The sequence below is a fragment of the Papio anubis genome, chromosome 8 (assembly GCF_008728515.1).
Source record: "Papio anubis isolate 15944 chromosome 8, Panubis1.0, whole genome shotgun sequence".
In the NCBI taxonomy this organism is placed as follows: Eukaryota; Metazoa; Chordata; class Mammalia; order Primates; family Cercopithecidae; genus Papio; species Papio anubis.
The window spans coordinates 6388732-6416101 of NC_044983.1; the positions used below are offsets into that span (position 1 = coordinate 6388732).

The window sequence follows — 27370 nt, forward strand, 5'->3', positions numbered from 1 at the left end:
CCGAGTAGCTGGGACTACAGGGGCCCGCCACCACGCCCGGCTAGTTTTTTTGTGATTTTAGTAGAGACGGAGTTTTACCATGTTATTGTGTATATCACAGTGTGGCTTAGAAAGCCCTTCATTGGGGATTTTTTAAATTTTCTGGGAGAGAGAGAAAACCAATGTCAGAACTAAAGGCATAGAAAGGTTATTATAAAAGGGAGGAAAGAACTGAGGGTTGTTTGGTAAGGAAGTTGGATGGAAGGAATATATTTTTTTAAAGGATATTTTAAGTATTAAGGGAATGACAGAGCAGGAGAGAAGCGATAATGGTCATGAGCTTTGTGACAAATAGGTCCCAGATTTGATCTGATGATTTAATAAAAAGGGTCTTTTTTCCCCTTTTAGTAGAAAAACTGTGTGTTGATACTCAATAAATGTTACATTTTCAAAATAAAATAAGTGAGGGTCTTGGTTCTGAGCATGCACAGACAAGTTCAAATAGGCCTGAAAAACAAATTGTTGCCCCGATGGGAAGAGTGTTGGTCTGATGTCAGGGGCCTGTTTTCCTTTTTTTTTTTTTTTTTTTTTTTGAGGTGGAGTCTCGCCCTGTTGCCCAGACTGGAGTGCAGTGACACAATCACGGCTCACTGCAACCTCCACTTCCCGGGTTCAAGTGATTCTTCTGCCTCAACCTCCCGAGTAGTTGGAACCACAGGCACGTGCCACCACACCTGGTTAATTTTTGTAGCTTTTAGTAGAGACGGGGTTTCACCATGTTGGCCAGGCTGATCCTGAACTCCTGACCTCGTGGTCCGCCCATCTCGGCCTCCCAAAGTGCCAGGATTATAGACGGGAGCCACCGCGCCCGGCCAGGGGCCTGGTTTCTGATGCTGGCTCTGTCCCTACCTGGCCCAGCCACTGTGGAAAGCCATTGACAACCTGTGGGCTTGTCTTCTGAGCCATTAAAATAGAATTGAGATCTGAAGTTTATTTCCCCAGGTTCCAAACCATTGGTTTTAAGTCAGTTAAGACATAAGCACCATAACCAAAATCAGTTTAAAATGTTGGCTTTCTAGTTTTATTATTACTAATATTGAGTGTAACTGCCTTGAAGTTCATGTGCAACAAACTCATTCATTTTGTTCATTTTCCCCCCGATTTGATAGAAAGCAGAATGTCGTCATCCAGGTTGTGGATAAATTGAAAGGCTTTTCAATTGCACCAGACGTCTGTGAGACCACGACTCACGTGCTTTCCGGGAAGCCACTTCGCACCCTGAATGTGCTGCTGGGAATCGCGCGTGGCTGCTGGGTTCTCTCTTATGATTGGGTAAGCCCTGTGTGTGAACTGCATATTTTAAAACAAGGCATTTTGATAGAGTGGGTCACCCTGAGGTGCTGACATCAGCACTCAGGCCAGCGTGCACCCTTGTGGATCTGCACACTTTCCTGTGAGCTGGGAACACCCGTCTTTCCTCCTGTTGGTCTTCCTTGGGCTGCTGCCCTTCAACAAGTGCCAAGTCCTGGGGCAGCAGGAGGACGGGGAGGGTAGAGAGCAGGAAGTGAGTAGCCTCTAAGATAAATCAGAAGCAAGATTAGAAAGACACTGAAAGAAACGCAGAATGCACGTTCTCACAGTCAAAGAGCTTTCCTCTATGTGTGACCAAGAAATACTATGACCTGTGGTGGTGGTGGTTTGCAGAGCCAAAATAGTTCAGCGATTGTTTGTACAGATGGATTTACTTAGGATGAAACATGTTCTTTCAATCCCATTTGGATAGGTTTTATCCTATGTATATCTATCTGTAACATCATTTGCCCTTATTTCTATACATTAAAGATAGTTTTTAAAAGTACGTAATTATTTTCGTTATTCATAACAATTGAAATGATCTGTTATTAGTTCTATTTTTACTTTGATCCTCAACCTAAGGTTGCTCCAAAGCATTGCTTTCTGATGACAGTAGCATCATCTGTTACTTGTGTTACCATTTTGCATCTGTGGGATCCGTCTTTCCTCCTCCTCTCCCAAGAATATATTCTATTCATACTCATACTGTGTTCATTTAAACCAGTAGAATTATAACATGCAAAAGCTACACATATATTTTCAAGAATGGCCATGGTCTTTTTTCCGTGCTGTGGCAGAGTTTAAAGAGATTAGTGCTTCTAGTTGTGAAGTGGAAACGCTGAAATTCCTAAAGTAAGCACTATTGATTTGCATTGGTGGCAATTGGGGATCACCTTACCTAGTTATATACTAGTACTGCTTTATGTTTATTTGGATGAAAAACAGTAGTCCCCCCCTCATCCAGGATTTTGCTTTCTGTGGTTTCAGGTACCATAGCCTGAAAATATTAAATGGGAAATCCCAGAAAAGAACAGTTTATAAGTCTTTAAATGCATGTTTTTCTGAGTAGCATGAAGAAATCTCAGGTCATCCTGCTCCATTCTCCCTGGGATGTGAATCATCCTTCATTCCAGCCTGTCCATGGAGTAGGTGCTGCTTGCCCTTGCTTAGTAGCCTCTTGGTTATCAGATAGAACCTCGTGGTTTTGCAGTGTTTGTCTTCAAGAAACCCTTATTTGGCCTAATAATGTTCCCCAAGCACAAGAGTATTGATGCTGACAACTTTGATATGCCAAAGAGGCGCTCCAAGGTGCTTTCTTTAAGTGAAAAAGTGAACGTTGTCCACTTAATAAAGAAAGAAAACCGGTATGCTGATGTAGCTAAGATCTATGGAAAAAAATGAGTCTTTGACTTGTGAAATTGTGAAGAAAGAAAAAAAATTGTGTATAGTATATGTAGGGTTCAGAACTATCCACAGTTTTAGGCATCCCCCAGGGGGCCATGAACTTGTACCCCCTTTGGATAGGGTGGACTACTGTCTATTTAATAACTCTAGCATCAGTGAATGAGTTCTGTGTTTTATTTCTCTCCAATTCAGATTGTCTCTGTATCTTCATCTGACTACTCCCCTTCCCTCAGGTTTTGGAGGAAAAAATGTTATTTCTAAAGATATGCATCTGTACAGGATTCTTTACCCAACTTATTCTTTTGGGACTTTGAGCAGTCCATAGAGGTCAGACGTGAGAATGTACTGCCTTTGCTGTCAACATGGATAGAGACCTGCTCCCTGGTTGCCTGCATGTCTCTGCTCAGTGTCCTGCCAGTGCTCCCCAGCCAATCATACACAGAAACAGAACTGGGTGAAATTTTAGGTTATTGTATCTCTTCTGGGATTTCTTGATATGAGAAAGGTGGGCATTAAAACACATTATTTAATAAACTTCTGATCTTTAGTCTGGACTCCTTGCCTGGAGGGAAGAACCTGGGGCACTCAGACACGTAAGTGAATGAATGAGGTACAAGGCAATCAGAAAAGAAAAGGTAATAAAAGGCATGCAGGTTAGAAAGGAAGAAATAAAGCTATCTCTATTTATAAACAACACAATTTTCTATGTAGATAGTCACAAGTAATCTACAAAACAGCAATTAGAGCTGACAACTGACTTGAGCAAGTCATCCAGATGCAAAAATTCCATTGAAACTTCAATATAAAGCTAATAAAATAAGTGCAGGATCTGTATGCTGAAAACTACAAAATGCTGATTTTAAAGATCAAAGAACTAAGTATATTAAAAGACATACAATGTTCATGGATTGGAAGACATAGTACAGTGAACATGTCACTCCTCCCCAAAATGATCTATAGATTTAACACATTCCATTCAAAATCTCAGCAGAATCTTTCAAGATACATACACGCTGGTTCTAAAATTTCTGTGGAGACGTTAAGGAACCAGAATAGCCAAAACAATTTAGAAAGAAAATAACAAGGAGGGGGACTGGCACTACCTGGTTTTGGGGCATCCCTTCAAGCTGTGGTCCTCAAGGCAGTGTGGTATTGGTAGACACATAGAACAGATAGAGAATCCAGAAATAGACCCCAAAAATATATCCCATGGGTTTTGACAAAGGCATGAAGGCAGTTCAGTGGAGAAATTCAGTCTTTTCAACAAGTGGTGTTGGAGCAGTTGGCCATACACAAGCAAGAAAAGGAACCTTCCCAACACTTTGGGTGGATCACCTGAGGTCAGGAATTGGAGACCAGCCTGGTCAACATGGTGAAACCCCGTCTCTACCAAAGATAAAAAGAACAGCTGGGCGTGGTGGCACCTGCCTGTAGTCCCAGCTACTCAGGAGGCTGAGGCACAAGAATCACTTGAACCGGTGAGATGGAGGTTGCAGTGAGCCAATACCATGCCACTGCACTTCAGCCTGGGTGACAGAGAGACACCCTGTCTCAAAAAAGAAAAGAAAAGGAAAGGAAAGAAGAGAGGAGAGGAGAGGAAGAAGGAAGGGAGAACCTCATTCTGTACCTTACACGGGCCAAAAAAATTACCTCCAAATGGATCATAGACTAAATGTAAAGGTAAAAAACTTCTATAAGTAAACACATAAGAAAAATGATCTTGGTATAGGCAAAGAGTTCTTAAATACACCAAAAGCATGATCAATAACAGAAAACATTGATAAATTAGATTTCATCAAAATTGAAAGCTTTACTCTGTGAAAGATATTATGAAGAGATCAGAAGAAAACATTTGCAAATCTCATATCTGACAAAAGATTTATGTCCGGAACATATAAAGAACTCTCAATACTGAACAATAAGAAAACAAACAGCCCAAACAAAAACTGGCAAAGAAGAGACTTGTATAGACATTTTACTGAGGACACACAGATGGCAAATAAGCATCTAAAAAGATTCTCATCATTATTGCTCACTTCAGAAATATGGTGAGATCCACTACATATCCATTAAAATGGCTAAAGTAAAAAATAGCAGTCGTACTCCAGCAAGGAGCCAGTGCAGCTGGAACGGCTGCTAGTGCGAGTGGGAAGTGGTCCAGCCACTCTGAGAAACAGTTTGGCAGTTCCACAGAAAGCTAAATGTCCACTCAGCAGTCCCACTCCCAGATACTTGCCTCGGAGAAATGAAAGCTTGTGTTCACACAGAGTCTGTACGTGAATGTTTGTAGCAGCCTTACTTATCATCAAGTGGACCTGGAAACAGCACAGCTGTCCCTCCAGTGGGTGAATGGATCAACCAGCTGGACCATCCATGCTGTGGAGTGTAACTCAGGAATCGGAAGGAATGGTGATAGGTGCAGCAGCTTGCATGACTCTCGGGGGCATCATGCCGAGTGGAATAGCTGATCTCAGAAGATCACGTACTGTATTAAAAAAAAAAAAAAGTCTATCTTACACGTCTACTGTGCTTTCCAAATGGAGATATTTGGGCACTGGTAGGACCAGGCTAGTGTCTTGGTTTCAGAGCTAGGTTTCCTTCTGTGTGCTGAAGTTTACAGGCTCCCGTACCTTCAACTGCTGCCTCTGTCCCTATACTTCTATTAGCACTGAAGCTTCATCCCAGCTCTTCTATCTTAAAAAAAATGAAAATAATTTAAAAATTCAACTTTTCCCAAATTGCTATTTGCCCTCTGTGCTACCTTTTTTCCCCTTGTTCATGGCAAAGGCCACAAATGTGTGTCTGTATTGCCCTTGCCTTACTGATGATGATGCTATTTGTGAATAGTATCAACTCTTGGGAGATTGCGAAGGCCTAGATGGCCTATGGCTTCAGGTGAAATATCTGTTAGTGTGATTACAAGGTAACCATGATGGCTGTCAGGTATAATATACCACACATATATAAATCACACAAACGGATATATGTATTGTATTGATGTTCATAGGTTGCTCCTGACTTGCACCCTCAAAAACTTTAGAAACAAGCTGAGTCACTTTCTCTGTTCATCTCAGTCTTCAAGAAGACAAAGATGACTGCTGCTTTTTGCATGGCCCCCTCCTTTAACTTTTAAATAAATTCAATAGTATAAACATAAGAAATCTGAGAGAGGATAGTTGCCATCACCATTCACAAAGCCATTCTACATAATGTTTAAAGCTTAGCACCCAATTTAATATTTATCTATATCTTGTATATAACTTCAGATATAAACTTCACAGTTCCAATTTCTTTTAGGGTCAAGATTTGAAGTATCCATATCATATATTATATACATTGACTTTGTGTACAAGGAATCTCTCTTTCTGTCTCTGGCACTCTCGCTCTCTTTCGTCCTCCTCCTTCTAACCCTGTCTCCAATGCAGTTGGGGGATTCTTAAAATATTCTCTTTGGCTAGCAGTATAAACTTGCCTCCAAGAAAAACATTACTGAGCATGTTTTTATTTCAGGGTTTGTGTGGTATTCTCTGGAAATTTCTTGTAAAGGAGAGTTGTAGCAGTTCTTCAGAATTAGATGGTCGTATGTGGCCCAGCTAGTCATATCAGAAACTGTGACGATTTTATAACAATTCAGTTTGAATTTTGACTTAATGTTTTTGAGAAGTTTATTGGCAATTTTTCCATGTTTACAGCAGTTCACACCTCCAGTGTTAGCTCTACTGTTTTCAGGAAAGAGAATAATTTATGTTTTTCCTCCTTCGTGACCAAATTGTCTGGCAGATACATGGAAATAGAAAACCATGCCAGGAGTTGCCAAGCTTCCTATTTATGGGAGACAGGAAGTAACACAACGGAAAAATAAAGAAATTAATTTGACCAAAGTGTCCCTTTAGACTCGCATTGTTTTGTTATGTGTTGTTCAAGCGTAGTACAATTTGAACCTTTAAATACTCTTTATCCCACTCTCACTTAATTTGGTGTTTCCTGCATTTTCCTGTGACTTATCCACAATTCTACTTTCCCTTGAAGCCCTTTTGTGGATGCTAAAATACAAGCGGAGTGTCCTATGATCCAGTCTTCCCCTTTTCCAGCTACCACTCCGTGTCACTCTGTCCAGCACAGTGAGGAATAACTCAGCCTATATTCAGATTTTAAGATTTTGGTCCTGAGCAGCTTGTGAAAAGGATCTGAAAATAGAGATTTAAAGCTAATTCACTTATAAATACAAGTGTAGGGCTTAAAAGCTAAATCAGCTTTATAAGAAAATGTCAAGCCCGCTAACTATCAACAAATAATCTAGTGTTTTCTTAATCAAAAATGATGTCATCATGAACTATTTTCTTGAGATAATGTGATCTACATTGAACTTAGTAAGCAATGCGTCAGGTGAGACATGTTTTTATCAGTGGTGAGCATAGAATCAATGAACTGTTAGAAGAACACACGCAGTTCACTCAGTTCATGCCTCTCATTTTACATTAAAGAAATGCTGAGCTGCTCTCCTAAAATTATAACTCATGGTAGAACCAGAAGTGAAATCTCGGCTTTTCACTGGTGTTAGTTCATCACCCTGCATTCCCAAGTCTATTCAAAAGGGATCATCTTGAAAAACCATTCTCTTTTTAACCTTAAGATGGCAGATTAACTTCATAACTCATGTTAGGAATAATTTTCAGCCACACTGTACTTGGTGTGTCACACTGACGCTGAGTTTCTGAGGGTTCCCTTCAGTTCTCTCTAGCAGACATTTATTGCTCGCACTTGCAAGCTCACTAGGATCTCAGGCCTGGGTCTCTGAACTTTCACGACTTGATTTCAAAGTCCTTTTTATCGTGCTACAGATTACACCTTGGTAAAGGACTTTATACTTCACAGAGTATTTTCCCATGCACTGTCTCACTGGATCCTCACAGAACATTTTTGCAGCCGAGAAAGATGCTGCAAATAAACAGTGAGTTTAGTGATGGAGACTCTGGGCAAAACTAGTTTGTCTGACTTGAATGTGGATCTTAGAAACACATCTGTCACGGCATTGTTTTAAGGCAGTGACTATGAACAGCTATCTCCAGGACACCTAATTTATACATTTTCCTTATTAAAATAATGGATTCTGGTTTTGCCCAGGCATAGACACAGAATTTGTCTGCTCCTTTCACTTGAGGTGGTTCCTGAACAGTGCCGGAGCTCGTTCTTTGCAGAGGGTCCTGCAGGCTGCGTCAGCGTGGCCACTGGCCACTGGGAGCATGGGGAGCAGGTGCTGCGGTCTAGGTCCTCCATCCCCCTGTCTGTTGCTCTTGGCAAGACCCCAAGGTGCGCATTTCCCAGGTTGGAGCCGCCGTGCTTCCCAGGACCGTAGTCTCCTGATTAAGGACAGATACCAAAAAGTGATTCATCTGGAAAATTGAGGGCTTTGGTGCTGCCCTCCAGGAGGACATTTGAAAAGATGTGGACAAGCCTGTGAGTGCTAAGAATGATGAATGTTGGAGTTTGAAAGAGTCAACGTGATTTTTTTAGTGGGAGAAGACTGTGGAGTCACCCTGAGATGCAACCACAGACATGATTAGGAATAAACTTTGATCACCATTTTCAAATTTTTACATTAATATTTTTTCTTTAATTTTCTAAAGGTGCTAGACAGAATCTACTTAATGCACCTGGCACAGAAAAGCCAGTGCACAGGTCCTAAGGATACACTTTTGCAAGAAAGAGAAATACCTGAGGCACCAGGAGTGAGGAGGACAGGTGTTGGAGAAGGCTGTAGGGCCCCAGTATGGCTGTGCAGATCAAAGCGAGGGAGGCAGAAGCCATCAGACTGTTTTAACTAGAGAGTGGCTCTGGCCTCTCAGCAAAGAATGGATTGCAGGGAGGTAAGAACAGGGTGGGCAGCAGGAGGCAGCTAGGATCATCGAGGCGAGAAATGACTGCAGCTGTGTCTAGAGGAGGGGTTGATAGGTGGGGAGGAGAGAGCAGGTCGGCGCACTTCCTAGGAAGATCTAGTGGAATCTGTAATGTGAGGTGTGTGGGAATGGAGAAGTCAAGAAGACTCCCACCTAAATTTTTTCCTGGGGCAACTAACTATAGATAATAGTGCCATTTGCTGAGTTAGAGAATTCTGGGGGGAGAAAATTGTGTGCAGGGTTTGGGGTACAATAAAAAATTGACGTAGGCATATTGAGTCTGGGATTCCTACTAGACATTAAAATAGAGATATCACATATCAGATTATATATATGTACATGTGTTCAGAGGAAAGGTTATTCACTCCAGCCATGGTAACTGGAAGGAAGTGTAGAATGAAGAAAACAGTGAGTTTTGGTTTGAGCTCTGGGCTGTGCCGCCGTGCAGAAGTCAGGGAGGAGGGGGAGGCAAGGGGACCCGGGAACGGCTAGCTAGCAACCTGGGGGAGACACCAGGGGAACGTGGCGTCAGTCAGAAGGGGGACTGTTTCAGGAAGGAAGGATGCTCAGCTGTGCTGAGTGCTGCTGGAAGGTGAATAGAGGAGACAGAAGCCACTGTTCAATTTCATCAGGTGGATGTTGTCAGAGACCTTGAAAAAAGCAGGTTGAATCCAGTGACTAAGAGAGTTGAAGGGTCAATGGTACAGAAAGCAGTGGAAGCACTAGGGTTATGTGTAATGGTGCCATTTGCTGAGTTAGGGGTTATTATGAGACGTATTGCTCATACGTTATTCCTAGACGTACTGCTGCTGCTACATCAGAGAGATTGGTTGGCAGCGAATGGGACACCATGAAGTGTGACTCGAGCCCTCTAGTATTGCCAACGGCAACACAGATCATCATCCTGGTGCTTGGCAATGTGGTTGCATTATGGTGAGTTGAGTGTGGCCTTGGGAAGCATTTGAATCTGTTGGCTGAGTTATCAGGGAAAAAAAATTTAAAAACTAAACTAAGATTATCCATATTGATGAAAAAGTTGCTGTATTTGGCAAATCCTTTAAATGGATAGGGCTAAAAACCAACAAGTCAAGAGGGTACTTGTTGCCAGCCATCCTTTTCCAAATCATAGCCTTCAGGGATCACACTGTTTGTCTTTACTTTTCTAGTAACTTGGATCAACCGTGAAGTAACACAGGTCTTCACTGTAGACCTCAGTTCCCCGCCTTTGCTTTATGACTGAGACCTCTAGGACCTCAACTTGGTCCATGCTGAACTGCAGCACAAATTCCAAGCTTTGGCCCTACCTAAAGGTGCACTTTAACCTTTGCAGTGTTCTGCCAGGCATCTGAATTTTCACTTTTGTTTCTGACATCTCAATCAAGCAGTTCTCGCTGTAAGTATTAAATAATAGCACAGAATATCTTAACTTCAAGTCTTCATTGGAAAATTCAACCATGGTTTGATTTTATCTGTAACTTCAAAAACTGTCTTCAGCTGTCCATCATTTAGATATCATTTAGATGTCCCTCAGGGACTTTGGGGACATCGTTAACCATCTATTCTTTCAAGGCTTCTTAACTCTATCCCCAAGTTAAAATAGATTTCCAAGGAACATCATACTTCTGTTACAGTCTCTGTGTGAGGACCCTCTGTGAATTTGGTTTTAGGCACAATGTTAATCTTTTTGAAGAGAACTGATGTAAGAAATACTGGATTTTAGAAAACTGTTGTACTTTTTTTCAAAGCTATAATTGACAACATTGTACATTTTGCTACCTGATACTTCTGATGCATGATCCACCTAATGCATTTCTCCTAAAATTCATTTCCAATGAATTGAATAGGAATTCCAAATGAAATGAATTTCATTGGAAAATTTAGTACAGAAAATTTGTTAGACTGTCCTTAACCAGAGAGTGACAATTATGTAATGCAGTTTTCTCAGCTAAACTAACAGCTTGCCGTAGGTTCATAATAGATCTATTTTTTAGTTGTTTTTCATGGGTTCTTGTTTCTGAAAGTTTCTCTGCCAGAATATTAAAGTTCCACCTAATAATTTAACAAGCATCATATATATTAATAATATATTAATAATTAGTAATGTTATTAAAAATATTTAATACTTTATACTAATTTTTAGAATATTAAAACTTAAAATTTAAAAATTTAAAATTAAATATTTTATATTAAATCATTAAATTAATATTAATAATATTAATAATTAATAACAATTATTTAATGTAAAATTAATGATATTTCATATCCAATTATTGATTGGCTTAAGTAATTAATTGATTAACTGATAATGATTATTGTTAAATTACTCTACTCTTGGGTAATACAGAGACTGCATACTTAGCTTTGCCGTGTAAATACCATTGTCTGCTTCCTGGTTAGTGGCTCTAGGGAGGCTATGGCAGAGTCAAGTGCTTTTGTCCTTACCGTGGCCGCACTCTTCCTCTGTAGGCTGCCCACGATGTTTTGCTATGCCACGTATGTATTGGTCTGTTCTCACTCCGCCATAAAGAAATGCCCGAGCCTGAGTAATTTATGGAGAAAAGAGGTTTCATTGGCTCACGCTTCTGCAGGCTGTACGTGAAGCACAGCGGCTTCCGGGGAGGCCTCAGGAAAGTTTCAATCATGGCAGAAAGCAAAGCCGGGAAGGGGCCCCATCTTCCATGGGCGGAGCAGCAGGAAAGGGCATGGCGGTTCTATACACTTTTAAACAACCAGATCTCCTGAGAACTCATTCACTATGCAGTGCCAAGGTGGGATGGGGCTGAACCATTCGTGACAACTCTGTCCCCAGGATCCAGTCACCTCCCACCGGGCCCCACCTTCAACACTGGTGATTACAGTTCAACCTGTGATTTGGATGGGGACACAAATTCAAACTCTGTCAACACACACCACATCTCCAATGAATGTTACGCAATTTCTTTATTCCTTTTTTTTTTTTTTTGAGACGGAGTCTTACACTGTCGCCCAGGCTGGAGGGCAGTGGTGTGATCTCGGCTTACTGCAACCTCCACCTCCTGGGTTCTAGTAATTCTCCTGCCTCAGCCTCTTGAGTAGCTGGGAGTAGCTGGGATTACAGGTGCACGCCGCCATGCCTGGCTAATTTTTTGTATTTTAGTAAAGAGGGGGTTTCACCGTGTTGCCCAGACTGGAATCGAACTCCTGAGCCCAGGCAATCCCCCCGCCTCTTCCTTGTGAGCCACCACGCCTGGCCCTGCGGTTTCTTTCGACTTTAGTTTGGCTGGGTAACAACAAAATAAGAAAGAATATACACACATACTATTATTCACCGTCTTTTTTCTTTTTATGTAATTCTAATATTCTGTGTGTACAGTTTATTGTAGTAGATCGTTTATTTCAAGTGTTAAATTGTAAACAGTAGTTTTGACAGTAGTTTAGAGACAGCCGTACTCTCCCTGGCACAAGGAAGAATGTTTTAAAAATGTAAGTGTCCTCTTTTGATGCTTAGATACTGGTTAGTTATCAATTGCCAGTCCTTCGAGGGCAGAGAATGTGCTTGTGTGCTTGCATAGCCCCGGGACCTAGGATTGGACATGGAACTCAGTCCTCATTTATTGAACGAATAAATGAGTAGATGGATGACCTGTTTTTTTTTTTTTTTTTAAATCTCAGAATTTCTTCTCACCCCGATGAGTTAAAAATATATTACATAAAAATTATGCATCAGCCTAAATTGCAAATTACCCACATAGTTAATGTGTTTCTTATTAAAATTCATAAATATGAGATGACCTGATGTTCATTTAAGAAAAACAACTTTGTAATTCAAACTCGCGGAAAGATTAACAAAAAATAGTGATCACTCTTAGTAGCCATAATATTTGGTTTATTGTCTGTGTTGGTAATAATTTCTGCTGTGTTTTCATACAGTGAAGTGATGTTTCTGCTATTTATTTTAGTTACATTGGAATTTGTTATATTTATTTCTTTGTTTTCCTTTTGATAAGAGAAGTACGCACTTAGTTATTTATAAAGATGTTTGGACTTCACATGTGAGTACAGTGGTGACATGCTGGGTCGCCCTGGTCATTGCTTAGCTGTATTTATAAAGTGGATATTACTGAGCAGTTAAGTCTTAACATCTGAGAATCACCCGTTTTCATTTTTGGAAACTGGAAAGGATTAGGTAGAGTGCAAGCAGAATAAATTGAACTTAAATGTCTGTGTCCAACTGCGTTGAGCTTTTTCGTAAGAATATTCAAGCCTAGGTCAGCATGCAGCTTGTTTTCCCTCTCACCACCTGGAATTCAGTCTCTGTCAGTCAATGTCTTTTAAAAGGGAAACGCGTTCTTAACCACATACTTTCAGTACTTTATTACTCATCTTCGCTTTCTTGGTTAAATAGGCTGTGTTAGATATTTAGCTTCCTGCCCCTTTCTTTATGAGACAGCTAGAGCGGTGCTTTTTAAACCTTACTAATGTGTGGATCACCTGGAGGATCTTACTGAAGTACAGATCCTGGTTTAGTGGGTCTGGGTCTGCTCAGGCTTGAGGTGAGGTCCACGCTGCTAGTCCTGTGACCCAGCATTGGGTCCCAGGATGCAAAATATGACAGTGCTTGAAACTGGTTAAAAAAAAAAAAAAAAAATTTTTTTTAGATGGAGTCTCACTCTGTTGCCCAGGCTGGAGTGCAGTGGCACGATCTTGGCTCACTGCAACCTCTGTCTCCCGGGTTCAAGCAATTCTTGTGCCTCAGCCTCTTGAGTAGCTGGGATTACAGGTGCATGCCACCACACCTGGCTAATTTTTGTTTTTTGTAGAGACAGGGTTTCACCATGTTGGCCAGGCTTGTCTCAAATTCCTGACCTCAAGTGATCCACCCATCTTGGCCTCCCAAAGTACTAGGATTAGAGGCATGAGCCACTGCACCCAGCCAGAAATGGTGAATTTTGAATTTGAATTCAGCTCTTCTTCAATTCGTAGCCCACCTTCGTTCTAGCATCTACTTCCAAAGATAGCCTAGAGAATATTTTTTATCTTCTATAGCTGTAAACCTTGATATGGGCATTCTCTGACCGCTATGTGTTTTGAAAAGATTAATGGATACGGCAGTGGATTTTACTGCTAACCCTGCTACACCATAGCTGTGTAACCTTGGGTAAGGCAGTTTCTTTTTTTTTTTTTTTTTTTTCTTTTTTTTTCTTTTTGAGATGGAGTCTCGCTCTGTCACCCAGGCTGGAGTGCAGTGGTGCGATCTCAGCTTACTGCAAGCTCCACTTCCCAGGTGCCTCAACCTCCCGAGTAGCTGGGACTACAGGCACCCACTACCGCACCCGGCTAATTTTTTGTAGTTTTTAGTAGAGACAGGGTTTTACCGTGGTCTCGATCTCCTGACCTCGTGATCCACCCACGTTGGCCTCCCAAAGTGCTGGGATTACAGGCATGAGCCACCGCGCCAGGGCAAGGCGGTTTCTTTATCTGCAAAAGAATGGAAAGATTACCTAAATAAAGTACTCAGTATACACTCTATAAATATTAAATACTGTCATTATTCAACAAGCGTTTTTGACACCGATCACTAGCCTTCATTAAAAGCATAACTTGGATGAACCTTGAACACACTGAGTGAAAAGAGCCAGACACAAAAGGCACATGTTGTATAATTCCTTTCATACAATATATCCAGAATAGGTAAAGCCATAGAATAGAAAACGAGGTAGAAGTTACCAGGGATGGAGGGGAGAGAGGGATGGGGAGTGATTACTTAACAGGTACAGGATGTTTTTCTGGGGTGATGAAAGCGTTTTGAAACTAGAAAGAGGTGCTGGTTGCACAGCATCATGATACAAAATGTCATTGAGTTGCACACTTTAAAATGGTTAATTGTATATTATGCCAATTTCACCTCACTTAAAAAAGTCGTCATGTGTGGGAAATTGCTTTGTTAAGGCACGACTACAACTACTAAATAGGTTTGTATTTTTAAAAGAACTTTATGGAATTATAGGAAGCATTTCTTGATGCTATGAGATGTGTTGGAAATACAGAAGAATAGCTTATTTTGGAACAGATATTATTGCCTTGAAATTTTGCCAGTTCAAGCTGGTCTCTTCAGAAGACTAGACCTTCTTTATTTTCTGACTTGAAAATGCTTGGGACGTAAGTACCCTATTATTTTGTTGTTAAAAATTGTACCATTAACATCCCCAATTTTTTCTCCTGAAGCTCAGTATAACCTAGAAATAACTTCATTGTTACACTATTTCATTAACTACACGGGTACTTTTGTAGTTAATAATGATGCATAATGTCTTCATGTGGCAGAAACATTAACCTGCCCCTTGTCACAAATCTGTAAAAAGATGGACATTGGTTTAAACCCAGTTGTTGAATTCTGTGCTTTTAACCAGTATATTACACTGTCTAGTTGGGGAAGAATCACAAATATTCTTCTTCTTTCTTTAGAAAAATCCAAAACAGCATACAAGCTAGCAAACTCTCATAAATGTTGTTTGAGAAAACCAATTACCCTAACAACTAAGACAAAGGATCTATAAAATCTGATGAGAAAAATCTTTGTAATTTGATTTTTATAATTTTGTTAGCTTAAATTGGTAACAAATTAATAATTATTACTTTTGTTACTCTTATAATAAATAATGTAAATAATAAAAAAAAAACCTCTTATAATAAATAACCTTCCATAAACACCTACAACCACACTTTTTACCACAGTCGGTGGAGTGAGAGGTGGATGGAGGAGACAGTGGCAGAAACACCCCAATCACTTTCAATGATTAAAGTAAAGATATGTCTAACTTTACTCCTAAAGTATCATCCAGTAAAGTGGAATGTAAAACATACTTTTGAACTGTTTGAAATCAGCTACATTCCTATGGCTTACATCTGCGGGACAAGTTTCTAACTATCAGATTTGATTTTTAATTAATCAAGTGATATTTTATACCAGCAGTCCCCAACCTTTTTGGCACCACGGACCAGTTTTGTGAAAGACCATTTTTCCAGGGACTGGGGGATTGAGAGGGTGAGGGAGGAATGGTTTCGGAATGATTCAAGCACATTACACTTATTGTGCATTTTATTTCTATTATTATTACATTGTAATATATAATGAAATAAGTATACAACTCACCGTGATGTAAAATCAGTGGGAGCCCTGAGCTTGTTTTCTGCAATTAGACAGTGCCATTGGGAGGTGACGAGAGACAGTGACAGATCATCAGGCATTAGATTCTCATAAGGAGCGTGCAACCTAGATCCCTCGCATGCACAGTTCACAATAGGGCTCACGCGCCTATGAGAATCTAATGCCACTGCTGATCTGACAGGAGGTGGAGCTCAGGTGGTAATTCAAGCAATGGGAAGTAGCTGTAAATACAGATGAAGCTTCCTTCACTGGCTCACCCGCCACTCACCTCCTGCTGTGTAGCCTGGTTCCTAGTAGGCCACAACGTGTAAAATAGGGGTCCTGGTACCAGTTTGTGGCCTACTAGGAAGTCTTTTGTATGCAAAAGAATATTGTTGACTTTTGCCACACGGAAGCCCCCCTCGCCCCCCTCCCCCCACCTTTTTCCTTTCCAGTTACATTCCCACAGGTATTCTTAGTACCACAACTGCAGTTGAATTTCACAGTATGGTGGGTGGTAAGCTCTGGTGGGCGGTATGCTTGGATAAGGCTGGCTATTTAGAAATGTGGAATAAATTTACTGTATGATTAACGGTAATGTTGCCTATCAAAAATTGTGAATGTTAAGAAATGTTTTCAACACAATCATTAATGCTTTCCAGTGAGTTAAACCAGCTTCATGTTGCAGTTGTATTTTTCATACCAGTAGGGAGTCATTATTAAATGGGGTCATGTTTTCAAGCCCAACTTAAAATCCCTCTTACAGATTGCCTTCCCCCCACTGCCAAGTTTTCTCTCATCACTTAGACATTGAAATAATTGCTTGTTGTTTTCCCTCTTTAAATTTTTTTTGAGAAGTCAAAAATTGAATACCTTGTTCAGTGTTTTTGCTTATGAAATACTTTGTGAATAAATTTTGGTTTTGGCTGAAGAAAATTTCTTAGGCAGTTAAGAAAATACTAATAAGCTAATGAATAAATAAAAATTAATGTGATTGATCCTAATTGGAGATGTAACATTTGCCGATATTTAGCAGTAATCCTTTTGATCACTCAGATATTTGTAATTCTTTGAGAAATAAGAAGTTGAGAGGGCTGGGTGCAGTGGCTCATGCCTGTAATCCCAACACATTGAGAAGCTGAGACAGGGCTGACCAATACTGTGAAACCCCATCTCTACTAAAAAAAAAAAAGAAAAAAATTAACCAGGCATGGTGATGTGTGCCTGTGGTCTCAGCTACACAGGAGGCTGAGGCAGGAGAATTGCTTGAACCTGGAAGACGGAGGCTGCAGTGAGCCAAGATTGCACCACTGTACTCCAGCCTGGGGGACAGAGGAAGACTCTGTCTCAAAAGCAAACAAGAAGAAATAGGAAGTTAAAAGAGCTTAGGGAAGCACTGCAACCACTGGCCAGCACCAGTACTCCATCATAGTATAAGCTTTTCACTTCTAAGGAACTGTAGTTTAAACTGTGGACTTTGGGTGATAATGATGTGTCAACATGGGATGACTGGGTACAACACATGTTGCATTCCAGTGGGAGACACTGAAATGCATGTGTCGGGGAAGGAGGTATATGGGAACTCTCTGTACCTTCCTCTTAACTTTGCTATGAAGCTAAAGTGGCTTCAAAAATATAAATACAGAAAAAAGCTTGTGCTTTCTATAGATTAATTTGAACATAGACACATTAACATAATAGATACATTGATTTGAACATAGGTACATTACGTTGAACACTTTAGGTTTTTATGATATCCTATACCACAATAAACTGAAGAAGTCTGTCTCACAAAGTTGTTCAAAGAACTCTAATGCTGTCACTGCTCCTTCCCTGCCTTGAACAAGAGGGTCTTACCCAGTGCAATAAGGTGGGAAATAAAGTGTGCATACAAATCAGACAGGAAGAAATAAAGCAGTTTCTATTCACAGATGTAGTTACTATTTACATTCATCAGCAAGGTTTGGATTTTATGAATGATAATATTACAATGTAAAAAACACTATTTTCATTATGTAATGTGTTACCTACAAGATGCTGAATTCACTCTGCCCTTCTTATGAGAAACATGTTGGGCCAACCTTTTGTGTTTAAGTTTGCGTACAGCCTTACCTGTGCTCTTTCAAAGTAGATTTTCGCTATTTTGAACACTCTACTAAGGTAAAGATGCGTTTGGCCAATGAAACTACTGGAGCAAAATGTTTACACTGCATTTCTGATTTGATGATTTTAATACAACTGAATTCGTGTTTTCTCCTATCTCTATACAATATTAATTCCTGGGATGCCTATGTAAATTAATTAATTTACTGACCAGAACTCTACTTTAGCCTCTTATGGTTTTATTTTCTTAACATTTAGAAAGGGCTAAATTCAGAGGACGTAAATTTTCTCCATGAGGTTGTTTAAATTCGGTTGACATTTTAATGTGGATTGTATTTGAACTTGAACGCCACACGCATTTTTAAGTCTGGTTCCTGGCTTCTGTCACTGGTCCGTTGTATTTCTCACTGTACTTTTCTTTTATGTTGCCTCTTGTCTGAAATGAACCTGATTTTTACCTTTTATTTTCCGGGTTAATTTTATGAGTTTGTGGGGAGCCTCACATATTGTTAGTATATCTCCTTAAATAATATGCATTGAGGCTGAGGTTGGCAGATCAACTGAGGCCAGAAGTTCGAGACCAGCCTGGCCAACATGGGGAAACCTGATCTCTACTACAAATACAAAACAAATTAGCCAGGTGTGGTGCTGGGTGCCTGTAGTCCCAGCTACTCGAGAGGCTGAGGCAGGAGAATCGCTTGAACCTGGGAGGTGGAGGTTGCAGTGATCCGAGATTGCACCACTGTACTATAGCCTGGATGACAGAGTGAGAGTCTGTCTCAATAAATAAATAAATAAATAAACAAACAAACAAACAGGAATTATATAATCCAGCTTTATTATTTTAGCTCTAAACTTCTGGTGTATAGAGACAGATTTTCAGGGATTTTGGTCCTGGAGTAGAGACGGCTACAGAACCTCAGATATTACTGAATTAAAAAGGAAAAGATTGTATTGATCATTTAAAAGTGTGGGGATTCAAATGCTAAGAGGATAATGATGATGATGAAAGCTTGTTTATGGGACATTTTACTCTTCCAAAGTCTGGGAAGGAATTTCAAGTGTATTCCGGGGGACTTCTGAAAGTATTAACCAATGTTAGAAACAAAGTCGCAAGCCAAAGGGATTGCTTTTGAATTTAGGCTTGTGATCCATCTTCTGTTAATTCACTGTTTTAATTAATAAAAGTCTGGAATATTTATAGAGGACTGTTTATAAAACTTCACAAATTAGAAACTTGGAATTAAAAATATGTATATAATATTTCATTGTGTAAAAACAGGATACTATTTAAATATTTGGCCTCATGAGAATAATGACTCAGATTTCTTGTTTTGAGACTTTCTTAACCAAGTTTTTATTAATATTCATAACATTTATGCAACATGAAGATTCTGAAGGGACTTTATTGTTTGAGAACACATCTATTTCAGATCTGCAGAGTGTATCACTGCTGAATTTTTTGTTTTGTTTTTGCTGTGTCTTCAAAGTGACTCTTGGTTTATTGCCTGCTAAGCCTAATAAATGTATAATAAATCTGCTTATTGTATCACTTGCAGGTGCTGTGGTCTTTAGAATTGGGTCACTGGATTTCTGAGGAGCCATTCGAACTGTCTAATCACTTCCCTGCAGCTCCTGTAAGTCAAATATTGTTTTATGATGGTAAATGCAATTTGGTGTTCTCAGGAAATTATTATAAACGTAAGGGTAGAATTAAGTTTTTATCAAGTCAAGCACAATTATGCCCATAATTAAAAAGACATTCACAGAACTTAACATCTTTTATCAATTTATTTGTGGGAACAAATGTGAGAATGTGAGACCATTCTGCAAAAAGTAGTCAGGAATGCAGTCCAAAGAAAATTTAATGATTAAAGTCCTCAGAATTGAGAAAAACAAAATTGAAAAAAGACTGAATTCTTGGGCAAGTAGTCTTATATCTTGCTTAATGTTTTTCCTGTTGATAGAGGCAGAACTGATAGATGTAAAAATTATGGCTTGCTGGTGCTGTGGTAACAGTCTTTATATTTTTATGACTTTCCTAAATTTCACTTCAACTTTCAAATGCTTCATGGAAAAGTTCTGGGTTCTAATTTTTTTTAAGATGAAGTAATAATTAAGTGGGTAATTTAAGGTTTGGTTGGATATAGAATCGTGCGGAAGTTGCCTTTCATGTTCAAAAATGTTAACTTGCTTGTGACAGTTTATTCATTCAAAAGATTAATATCTGAAAGATAAATGGTGATTTTTATCTGCCACCCGTATTGTTATATAGCTGTTTGAGTAGGCCGTATGGCTAAAACATAAAAAGGAGTTGAACTGTGCTCCCTGATCACTGTAGTTATCTAGGTTGTTGGGTTGTTTGTTTTCATTTTTAAGATTACTGTTTGATTTCCTTTCAGCTTTATAAATGTTTTCTTAAGGAGAGAAAAGTTCCTCTCAGCAAAACTGTTTGTTTGAAATACTGTGTAAGGAACTGAAGTGTAAAGTAAAAACACAAATTCCCCCCATTCTCGGTCATAAGAGATTATATATGATGCCCAATGACATAATGAGATTTGTCCTTGAATTTTGTTTCACCTGCCTACATGGAAAATTGATATAAATTGTGTTGTTGCCAGTTTTTCTTGCATTATCATTTCCCTGCCTAAGTATCCATCACTGTTGTCATTGAAATATCATAGAAACTTGTTGTCTTTTGAGGCTGTGAAATTTTCTTATTTTCTGTTGTTTTTCAACTTGATACAAGGCCATGATACTGTTGTTGAATTCATAAAACCTTCTTAAATATAAAGTAGATACAGTTCTAAGGTAGGGAGGTTCTTGACTCAGTTAAATAGTTGTTGGAAAAGTGGACCTTGGTGGAAATAAAACAGAGCCTTGACTTTGCCAGAGTCCGTCACTGACTCAAAATATGTAGCAACACCTATGTGTTCTAAAACTACATCAAGGGAGCGGGGAGAAGTTGGCGTAAAATAAATTAGATTTTAAAATGGAATAAAGAAAAAAGAATGGTAGAATACTTTAAGGTAAAGACAGACGTATAGTAGATGCTAGCTGTAGACTGGACTCTGAACTTCCGTGCAAATGACTCAGAAAAGAATATATGAGAGATTGCCTTTAAATTATAAAGCTTTACACAAATGTTCATTAGTATTAATTGTACTATGAAAATTTCAAAAGGAGTTAAAACTCTAGGAGTTTATGGTTTTGTAATCCTGAGTATAAAGCTGTGTTCTCAAATTTTCTTTTCTTTTTTTTTTTTTTGAGATAGAGTCTTGCTCTGTCACCCTGGCTGGAGTGCAGTGGCGTGATCTTGGCTCACTGCAGCCTCCGCCTCCTGGGTTCAAGCAATTCTCCCTGATTCAGGCTCCCAAGTAGCTGGGATTACAGGCGCCCACCACCACGCCTGGCTAGTTTTTGTATTATTTAATAGAGACGGGGTTTCACCATCTTGGCCAGGCTGGTCTTGAATTCCTGACCTCAGGTGACCTGCCCACCTTGGCCTCCCAATGTACTGGGATTACAGGTGTGAGCCACTGCGCCCGGCCCTGTGTTCTCAAATTTTCTGTAAATATTTAAATATATTATGAACAACAGATTTTGTTTTTGCACTTTGAAACACTTTTTTTTTCAGTTTGCTGATTGACATAAAAAAATCTTACTAGTGTCAATTATTTTTTTCCTTAAGTAAATTTAAGGGTGAATCTTGAGACGTATAGCTTTGTAAATTTCTTAAATAGAAGGCTTTTCTCAACTACAAATTAAATTGTAGGCTAGTTCTATAAAAATATATCTTACTAGAAAAGAAAACACACCTCTGTTTTAGAATAGTGAGAAGATAGTAAAGTTTCTTTGTCATAGAATGAAATGTATAATTTTCCTCATCATTAAAATCAAAGGCTTCCTTATCACAAGGCACAATTAGTTCTTTCAGAAACAAATTATAAAATTGTAAATATTATCATAAAAGTTAAACATAGGCATATCCCCTAATAAGTTATATTTAATTACTAAAAATACCTTCATATTTAACAATCAGGCAGAAAAAAATAGTACAATCTGCATATAAACTAAAATGGCACATGTTTCTGTTGATAATTTCAGAGATCCTAGAAGTTTCCACCATATAAACTTGAAATACGTATTTGAGCATTAACTTAAAACTAAGCTGTCAACATAAATGTAAATACGCTGTTTTTGAAATAAAAATTTAAAGCACCTAAGAGATGGAGTAAAAATGCACTAACTGTTTTTCCAAATATTAAACTTCTAGTAACCCCTTCTCAGAATATCCCTGAATATGTCTTTTTATGGCTTAGAGATTTTTTTCTTCCTTTTAATTGTGATAGTGATGGTGAATTCAGGACATATGGGTATTTACACAGTGTGTAAACAGTGCTCAGAAGAATGCAGTTCCAAGATGATCTGTATTGTATAACATAAGTGTTCTGTTTTCCAGTTATTTACTGATAAACTTGCACATAACATTCTTCGTTGTGACAGCAGAGTCTGTAAATTGTCAATCTGATGCTCAGCCTTGGGTTCATCTTTCCATAGGTGTTCTGTCTAATCACAATTACAGATGTTTAGGGTCTTGCTTTGGTCTGTTAAGTGATGCAAGTTTAAGTGACAAAGTTTACAGGCTGTAATCTGGAGCACATGGGTCCCGTCAGCACTGAGCACACGCCCTCTGTGGTGGAAGAGGACACAGTGCGCAGCCGTGACTTTCAGTGCATTGGGTTTAAGTCTTTGAAAATAGTTCGAGACAGTCTTCCTCAGGTGGACTCGGGTGTTTAGAAATCTGCCGGTCGGATCATCATGGTTGTGGCCTTGAGCGAGTAGCCTGAGCCTTTCCAGTAGTACCACTTAATGCCGTTGAACTTATTTGTGTTCTGCCTTTGTGGATAGTACATTCCGTTCAAGTTGGAAGGACCACATGCATCAAACCACCAGCCTGTGAAAGTAAAACACAGAAGGAATTAGGAACTAGGTGATGCCAGCTCCCACAACGAAGACAGCAGTACTCAGCTAAGCCAGGAGGCACGCTGCAGGCATGTGGAGTAGGCACATGCAGATGGTTGTGAGTATAGGATGTGCATTGGCAGAGATATGGTTTTCCAGCTGTACGCCCGTGACATCACAGTTTTATTACTGCAAATGCTTTTACAAGCGTTCTTCCACCTTTTCCCTTATGCTGTGTGGAGAGGCCTGAATTCTCCACAGTCCTATTTGGTTAGCCCACAGTGTGTACACACTTACAGCGGGGATAAGCAAACATCTGAGGCACAGTTGGAAAACTCTCCTTCAACCAGGATTACTTACCAGTCCCAGCAACATGGTGGGCTGGACTCACTCAGGCTCCCCTTGTTCTATTAAAGGATTTTTTTGATTGAACTTTAACCCAAAATATTAAGTACTCAGTGGAGCTACATAAAAAGGAAGTCTCTATGTTTCAGAGACAAAGAGGAAATTTAAAGTGAAGAGTGTGCGCTCACTCAGCTAGAGCCAGGGCAGGAGAGGTGCCCAGCACGGGGGCTGTGGGAGTGAAGCCCATCTACACCTTAATTTCTGGGCTTGGCCAAAAACAGGAGCATGCTGGGGTTTGTGAGAGAAAGCAACACAGTAGTCCCCCCCTATCTGCTGTTTTCGCTTTCTGCACTTTCAGATACCTGAAGTCAGCTGCAGCTCTAAATATTAAATGGAAAATTCTAGAAATAATCTATAAGCAGGGGCCGGGCGCGGTGGCTCACGCCTGTAATCCCAGCACTTTGGGAGGCTGAGGTGGGTGGATCACAAGGTAAGGAGATCCAGACCATCCTGGCTAACACGGTGAAACACCGTCTCTACTAAAAATACAAAAAAATGAGCCAGGCGTGGTGGCGGCGCCTGTGGTCCCAGCTACTCGGGAGGCTGAGGCAGGAGAATGGCGAGAACCCGTGGGGCGGAGCTTGCAGTGAGCCGAGATCGCGCAACTGCACTCCAGCCTGGGCGACAGAAATAATCTATAAGCCTTAAATTGCATGCTGTTCTGAGTAACGGGATGAAATCTCCTGCTGTCCCCTTCTTCCCTCCCAGAACGTGAATGGTCCCCTCTATCCCGTGGACCCACGCTGTATCACAGTGCTTATGTTCAAGTAACCCTTATTTGACTTAATAATGGCCCCAAAAGTGCAAGAGTGATGACGCTGGCAATTCAAATATGCCAAAGAGAAGCTGTAGAGTGCTTCCTTTAAGTGAAAAGGTGAAAGTTCCTGACTTAATAAGGAGAGAACAAAATCGTACGCTAAGGGTACTAAGATCTATAGAAGAACAAATCATATATCCATGAAATTGGAAGCAATACGTTGTATATTATTCAGTTTTATTATTGTTGTTAAGTCTCTTGTTGTGCCTAGTTTACAAACTAAACTTCATAAATATGTGTGAACAGGAAAAAATAAACACATAGGGTTTGATACTGTCTGTGATTTCAGGCATTTGCTGGACATCTTGGAATGTTTCCCCTAAGGAGAAGAGAGGACTGCTGTAACCTTGATTTTACAATATTAATCTGAATAAATCTCAAAAACACTGTGTTGGAGGGACACATACAGTATGATACTCCTTATATTAATTTTTAAAATGCAGAAAATAATTATGATTGATATCTCCATATGTAGGAAAATTAATAAAGTGAATTAACCTCGACCCAAGCAGCAGGTAGGGAATGGCACTGGCAGGGCCTCTTTAGCCTTACCTGTAATGTATTATTTCTTAAATAAAAACTCTGATGATGCCAAAGAGAAAATATATATATATATATATATTCTTTATATATGTATATAGAGAATATATATATATTCTTTGTATATATAGAATATCTATATTCTTTATATATGTATATATAGACTATATATCCTTTATATATGGAATATATAATATATGTTATATATAGAATATATATATTCTATATATATGTTGTGTTTACACTTTGCTCTGTGAGTGCCAGTTATTTCATCCAGGTTCCTACATTCTTTCCTGGTGGTAACAGCTCAGTGACTTCATTTGATTCAGATGAATGCAGATTGGATGGAAGTTTGTGTGTTCTATTCAGAATCCTTCACATATTCAGCACTTTGACAGATTCATAAGTCAGTCTCTTCTGGAGCTTGTCTGACTAGAGAACTTGGTGTCCATGCAAAATGGAGCTGCTCATTAGGCTGGTTCATTCATGGTCCAGACCACTGGCTGGAATTTGACCCCTTCACAGGCAAGACCACTCCACTTTCTCTCTTGGACTGTTTTTCCTCTCCTCAGTCTCTTTTCCAATTACATTCTCAGCCCCTAAATCTTGATTTGAGTAAGTAAATATATTGTTTCCTTGGTTATTAATGCGATTCTCCTACTCTCCTGAGAAGCTCACCACATACGGGTGGTCTAACAACCACAACCTTCTCAAGGAGAGAGCTGGGTCCAGCATGTAGGGGGAAGGGCAGACAGGAAATGAAGCCCTAGGTATCTGTGGCTCCTCCACCCGACCACTTTCCCTGCTGTTCAGCTTTAAAAAGGATGATTGTGCCAGGATGAGGGAAACAAGAAGCTTTTGCAAAATCAGTATGAGGGCTTTGCTCATTGGTGTAATAATGGTTAGTAGGGAGGACCTGTGTTACCAAATAGTAGTCATACTTTCTCAGGAAACAGAGGATTGCTTTTTTTTTTTTTTTTTTTAATGAGGCCTGATTCTTTCAGTATAAAAGGCATGAAATTTAAAGACTTGAATATTACCAAATTTCATATTATTTTCATTACTAAATTCTCCTTTTGACTGTTAATGATGCTGGGTTTTGTTTTTTTTTTTGGTTTTGTTTTTTTGTTTTGTTTTGTTTGTTTTTTTGTTTTGTTCTGTTTTGTTTTTGAGACAGAGTCTCACTCTTGTCGCCCAGGCTGGAGTGCAGTGGCGTGATCTCGGCTCATTGCAACCTCTGTCTCCCGGGTTCAAGCAGTTCTCCTGCCTCAACCTTCTGAGTAACTGGGATTGCAGGTGTGCGCCACCACACCTGGCTAATTTTTGTATTTTTAGTAGAGATGGGGTTTTGCCATGTTGGCCAGGCTGGTCTCAAACTCCTGACCTCAGGTGATCCGCCTGCCTTGGCCTCCCAAAGTGCTGGGATTACAAGTGTGCACGCCCAGCCCTCTTAATGATTCCTATAGTGTAAATACATCATAACTTGGGTCATCCATTTGTTTAATGTAGTAACTTTCATTTATAAAATATGTTGACCATAGTTCTTACCTTTGGTTTTCTTGGGTGGGTAACATATTAATTTTTGCAGACACAATTTATGTTCTCTAGAAGTTAAACCCTCCCATTTTTCCTGTTATTCTTTACATTCATTTTGCACTGTTGGCAGAGGTTTTGTTGCTACTTTAAATCTTTCAGTGTTTTTCAAGAACTAACTTGACAGCATTTGTCAGACTTTTTTCTTGTCTCAGTTACTAAGTAGTAGTGTTTGTTCCTGTCAGTGAATTTCTAAACTTTTAAAAAATCAGAAAAATAACGTTTTCTTTTTTTCTTTTTTTTTTTTTTTTGAGATGAAGTTTCACTCTGTCCCCCAGGCTGGCATGCAGTGGCATGATCTTGGGTCACTGCAACCTCCGCCTCCCAGGTTCAAGCCATTCTGCTGCCTCAGCCTCCTGAGTAGGAGTAACTGGGATTACAGGCACCTGCCACCATGCCTGGGTAATTTTTGTATTTTTAGTAGAGACGGGGTTTCACTGTGCTGGCCAGGCTGGTCTCGAACTCCTAACTTCAGGTGATCCGCCCGTCTCAGCCTCCCAGAGTGCTGGGATTACAGGCGTGAGCCATCAGGCCAGAAAAATAACATTTTCTAAAAGTCGATTCCTATGTTTGAACTCTCAAATGTTTCTGAATACCAACCCATCCATTTTAAGTGACTACTACAGTGGTCTTTTGCTTATGAGCGTGGTTTTCATTGTCTGTTTTACGGCAGTCTGATACTAAAAGTAGAAAACCAGAAAGGCCTTGAAGTAGAAGATCACTCATTTTAATTTGATTTACTAAAAGAGGTTGGTTAACTCGTTGTGTTTATAGGTGTTTGCTATATATTAATGAAATCTTTTTAAAAAAAAAAACAACTGGGGCCAGGTGTGGTGGCTCACGCCTGTAATCTCAACACTTCTGGAGGCTGAGGCGGGCAGATCACGTGAGGTCAGCAGTTTGAGACCAACCTGGCAAACATGATGAAACCCTCTCTGTACTAAAAATACAAAATTAGCCGCTGCAGTAGTGGGCACCTATAATCCCAGCACTGGGGAGGCTGAGGCAGGAGAATTGCTTGAGCCTGGGAGGCAGGGGTTGCAGTGAGCTGCGATCACACTCCCTTCTGGACAACAAAGTGAGACTCTGTCTCAAAATAAATAAATAAACAAACAGCTGGAGACTCTGTCTCAAAATAAATAAATAATAAATGACAACTGGAAATTCCTTGTTTGAACATTAAATTAT

At 39.7% G+C, this 27370-nt stretch overlaps 2 protein-coding genes across 10 annotated transcripts in view; one reads left to right on the forward strand and one right to left on the reverse strand.

Annotated features, from left to right (window-relative positions):
- MCPH1 (microcephalin 1) overlaps positions 1 to 27370 on the forward strand; it is a 238755-nt gene that overhangs the window by 71452 nt on the left and 139933 nt on the right. For all 8 annotated transcript variants that reach the window (XM_021941978.2, XM_021941980.2, XM_021941979.2 and 5 more), the window contains 2 exons: positions 1149 to 1311; positions 19422 to 19499. In XM_021941978.2, the coding sequence (XP_021797670.2) occupies positions 1149 to 1311; positions 19422 to 19499 (241 nt within the window). The remainder of the gene's footprint in view (positions 1 to 1148; positions 1312 to 19421; positions 19500 to 27370) is intronic.
- ANGPT2 (angiopoietin 2) overlaps positions 19204 to 27370 on the reverse strand; it is a 63795-nt gene continuing 55628 nt past the window's right edge. For both annotated transcript variants that reach the window (XM_009212468.4, XM_003902388.5), the window contains exon 9: positions 19204 to 22819. In XM_009212468.4, coding sequence (XP_009210732.1) covers positions 22659 to 22819 — 161 coding nt within the window. In that variant the 3' untranslated portion in view covers positions 19204 to 22658. The remainder of the gene's footprint in view (positions 22820 to 27370) is intronic.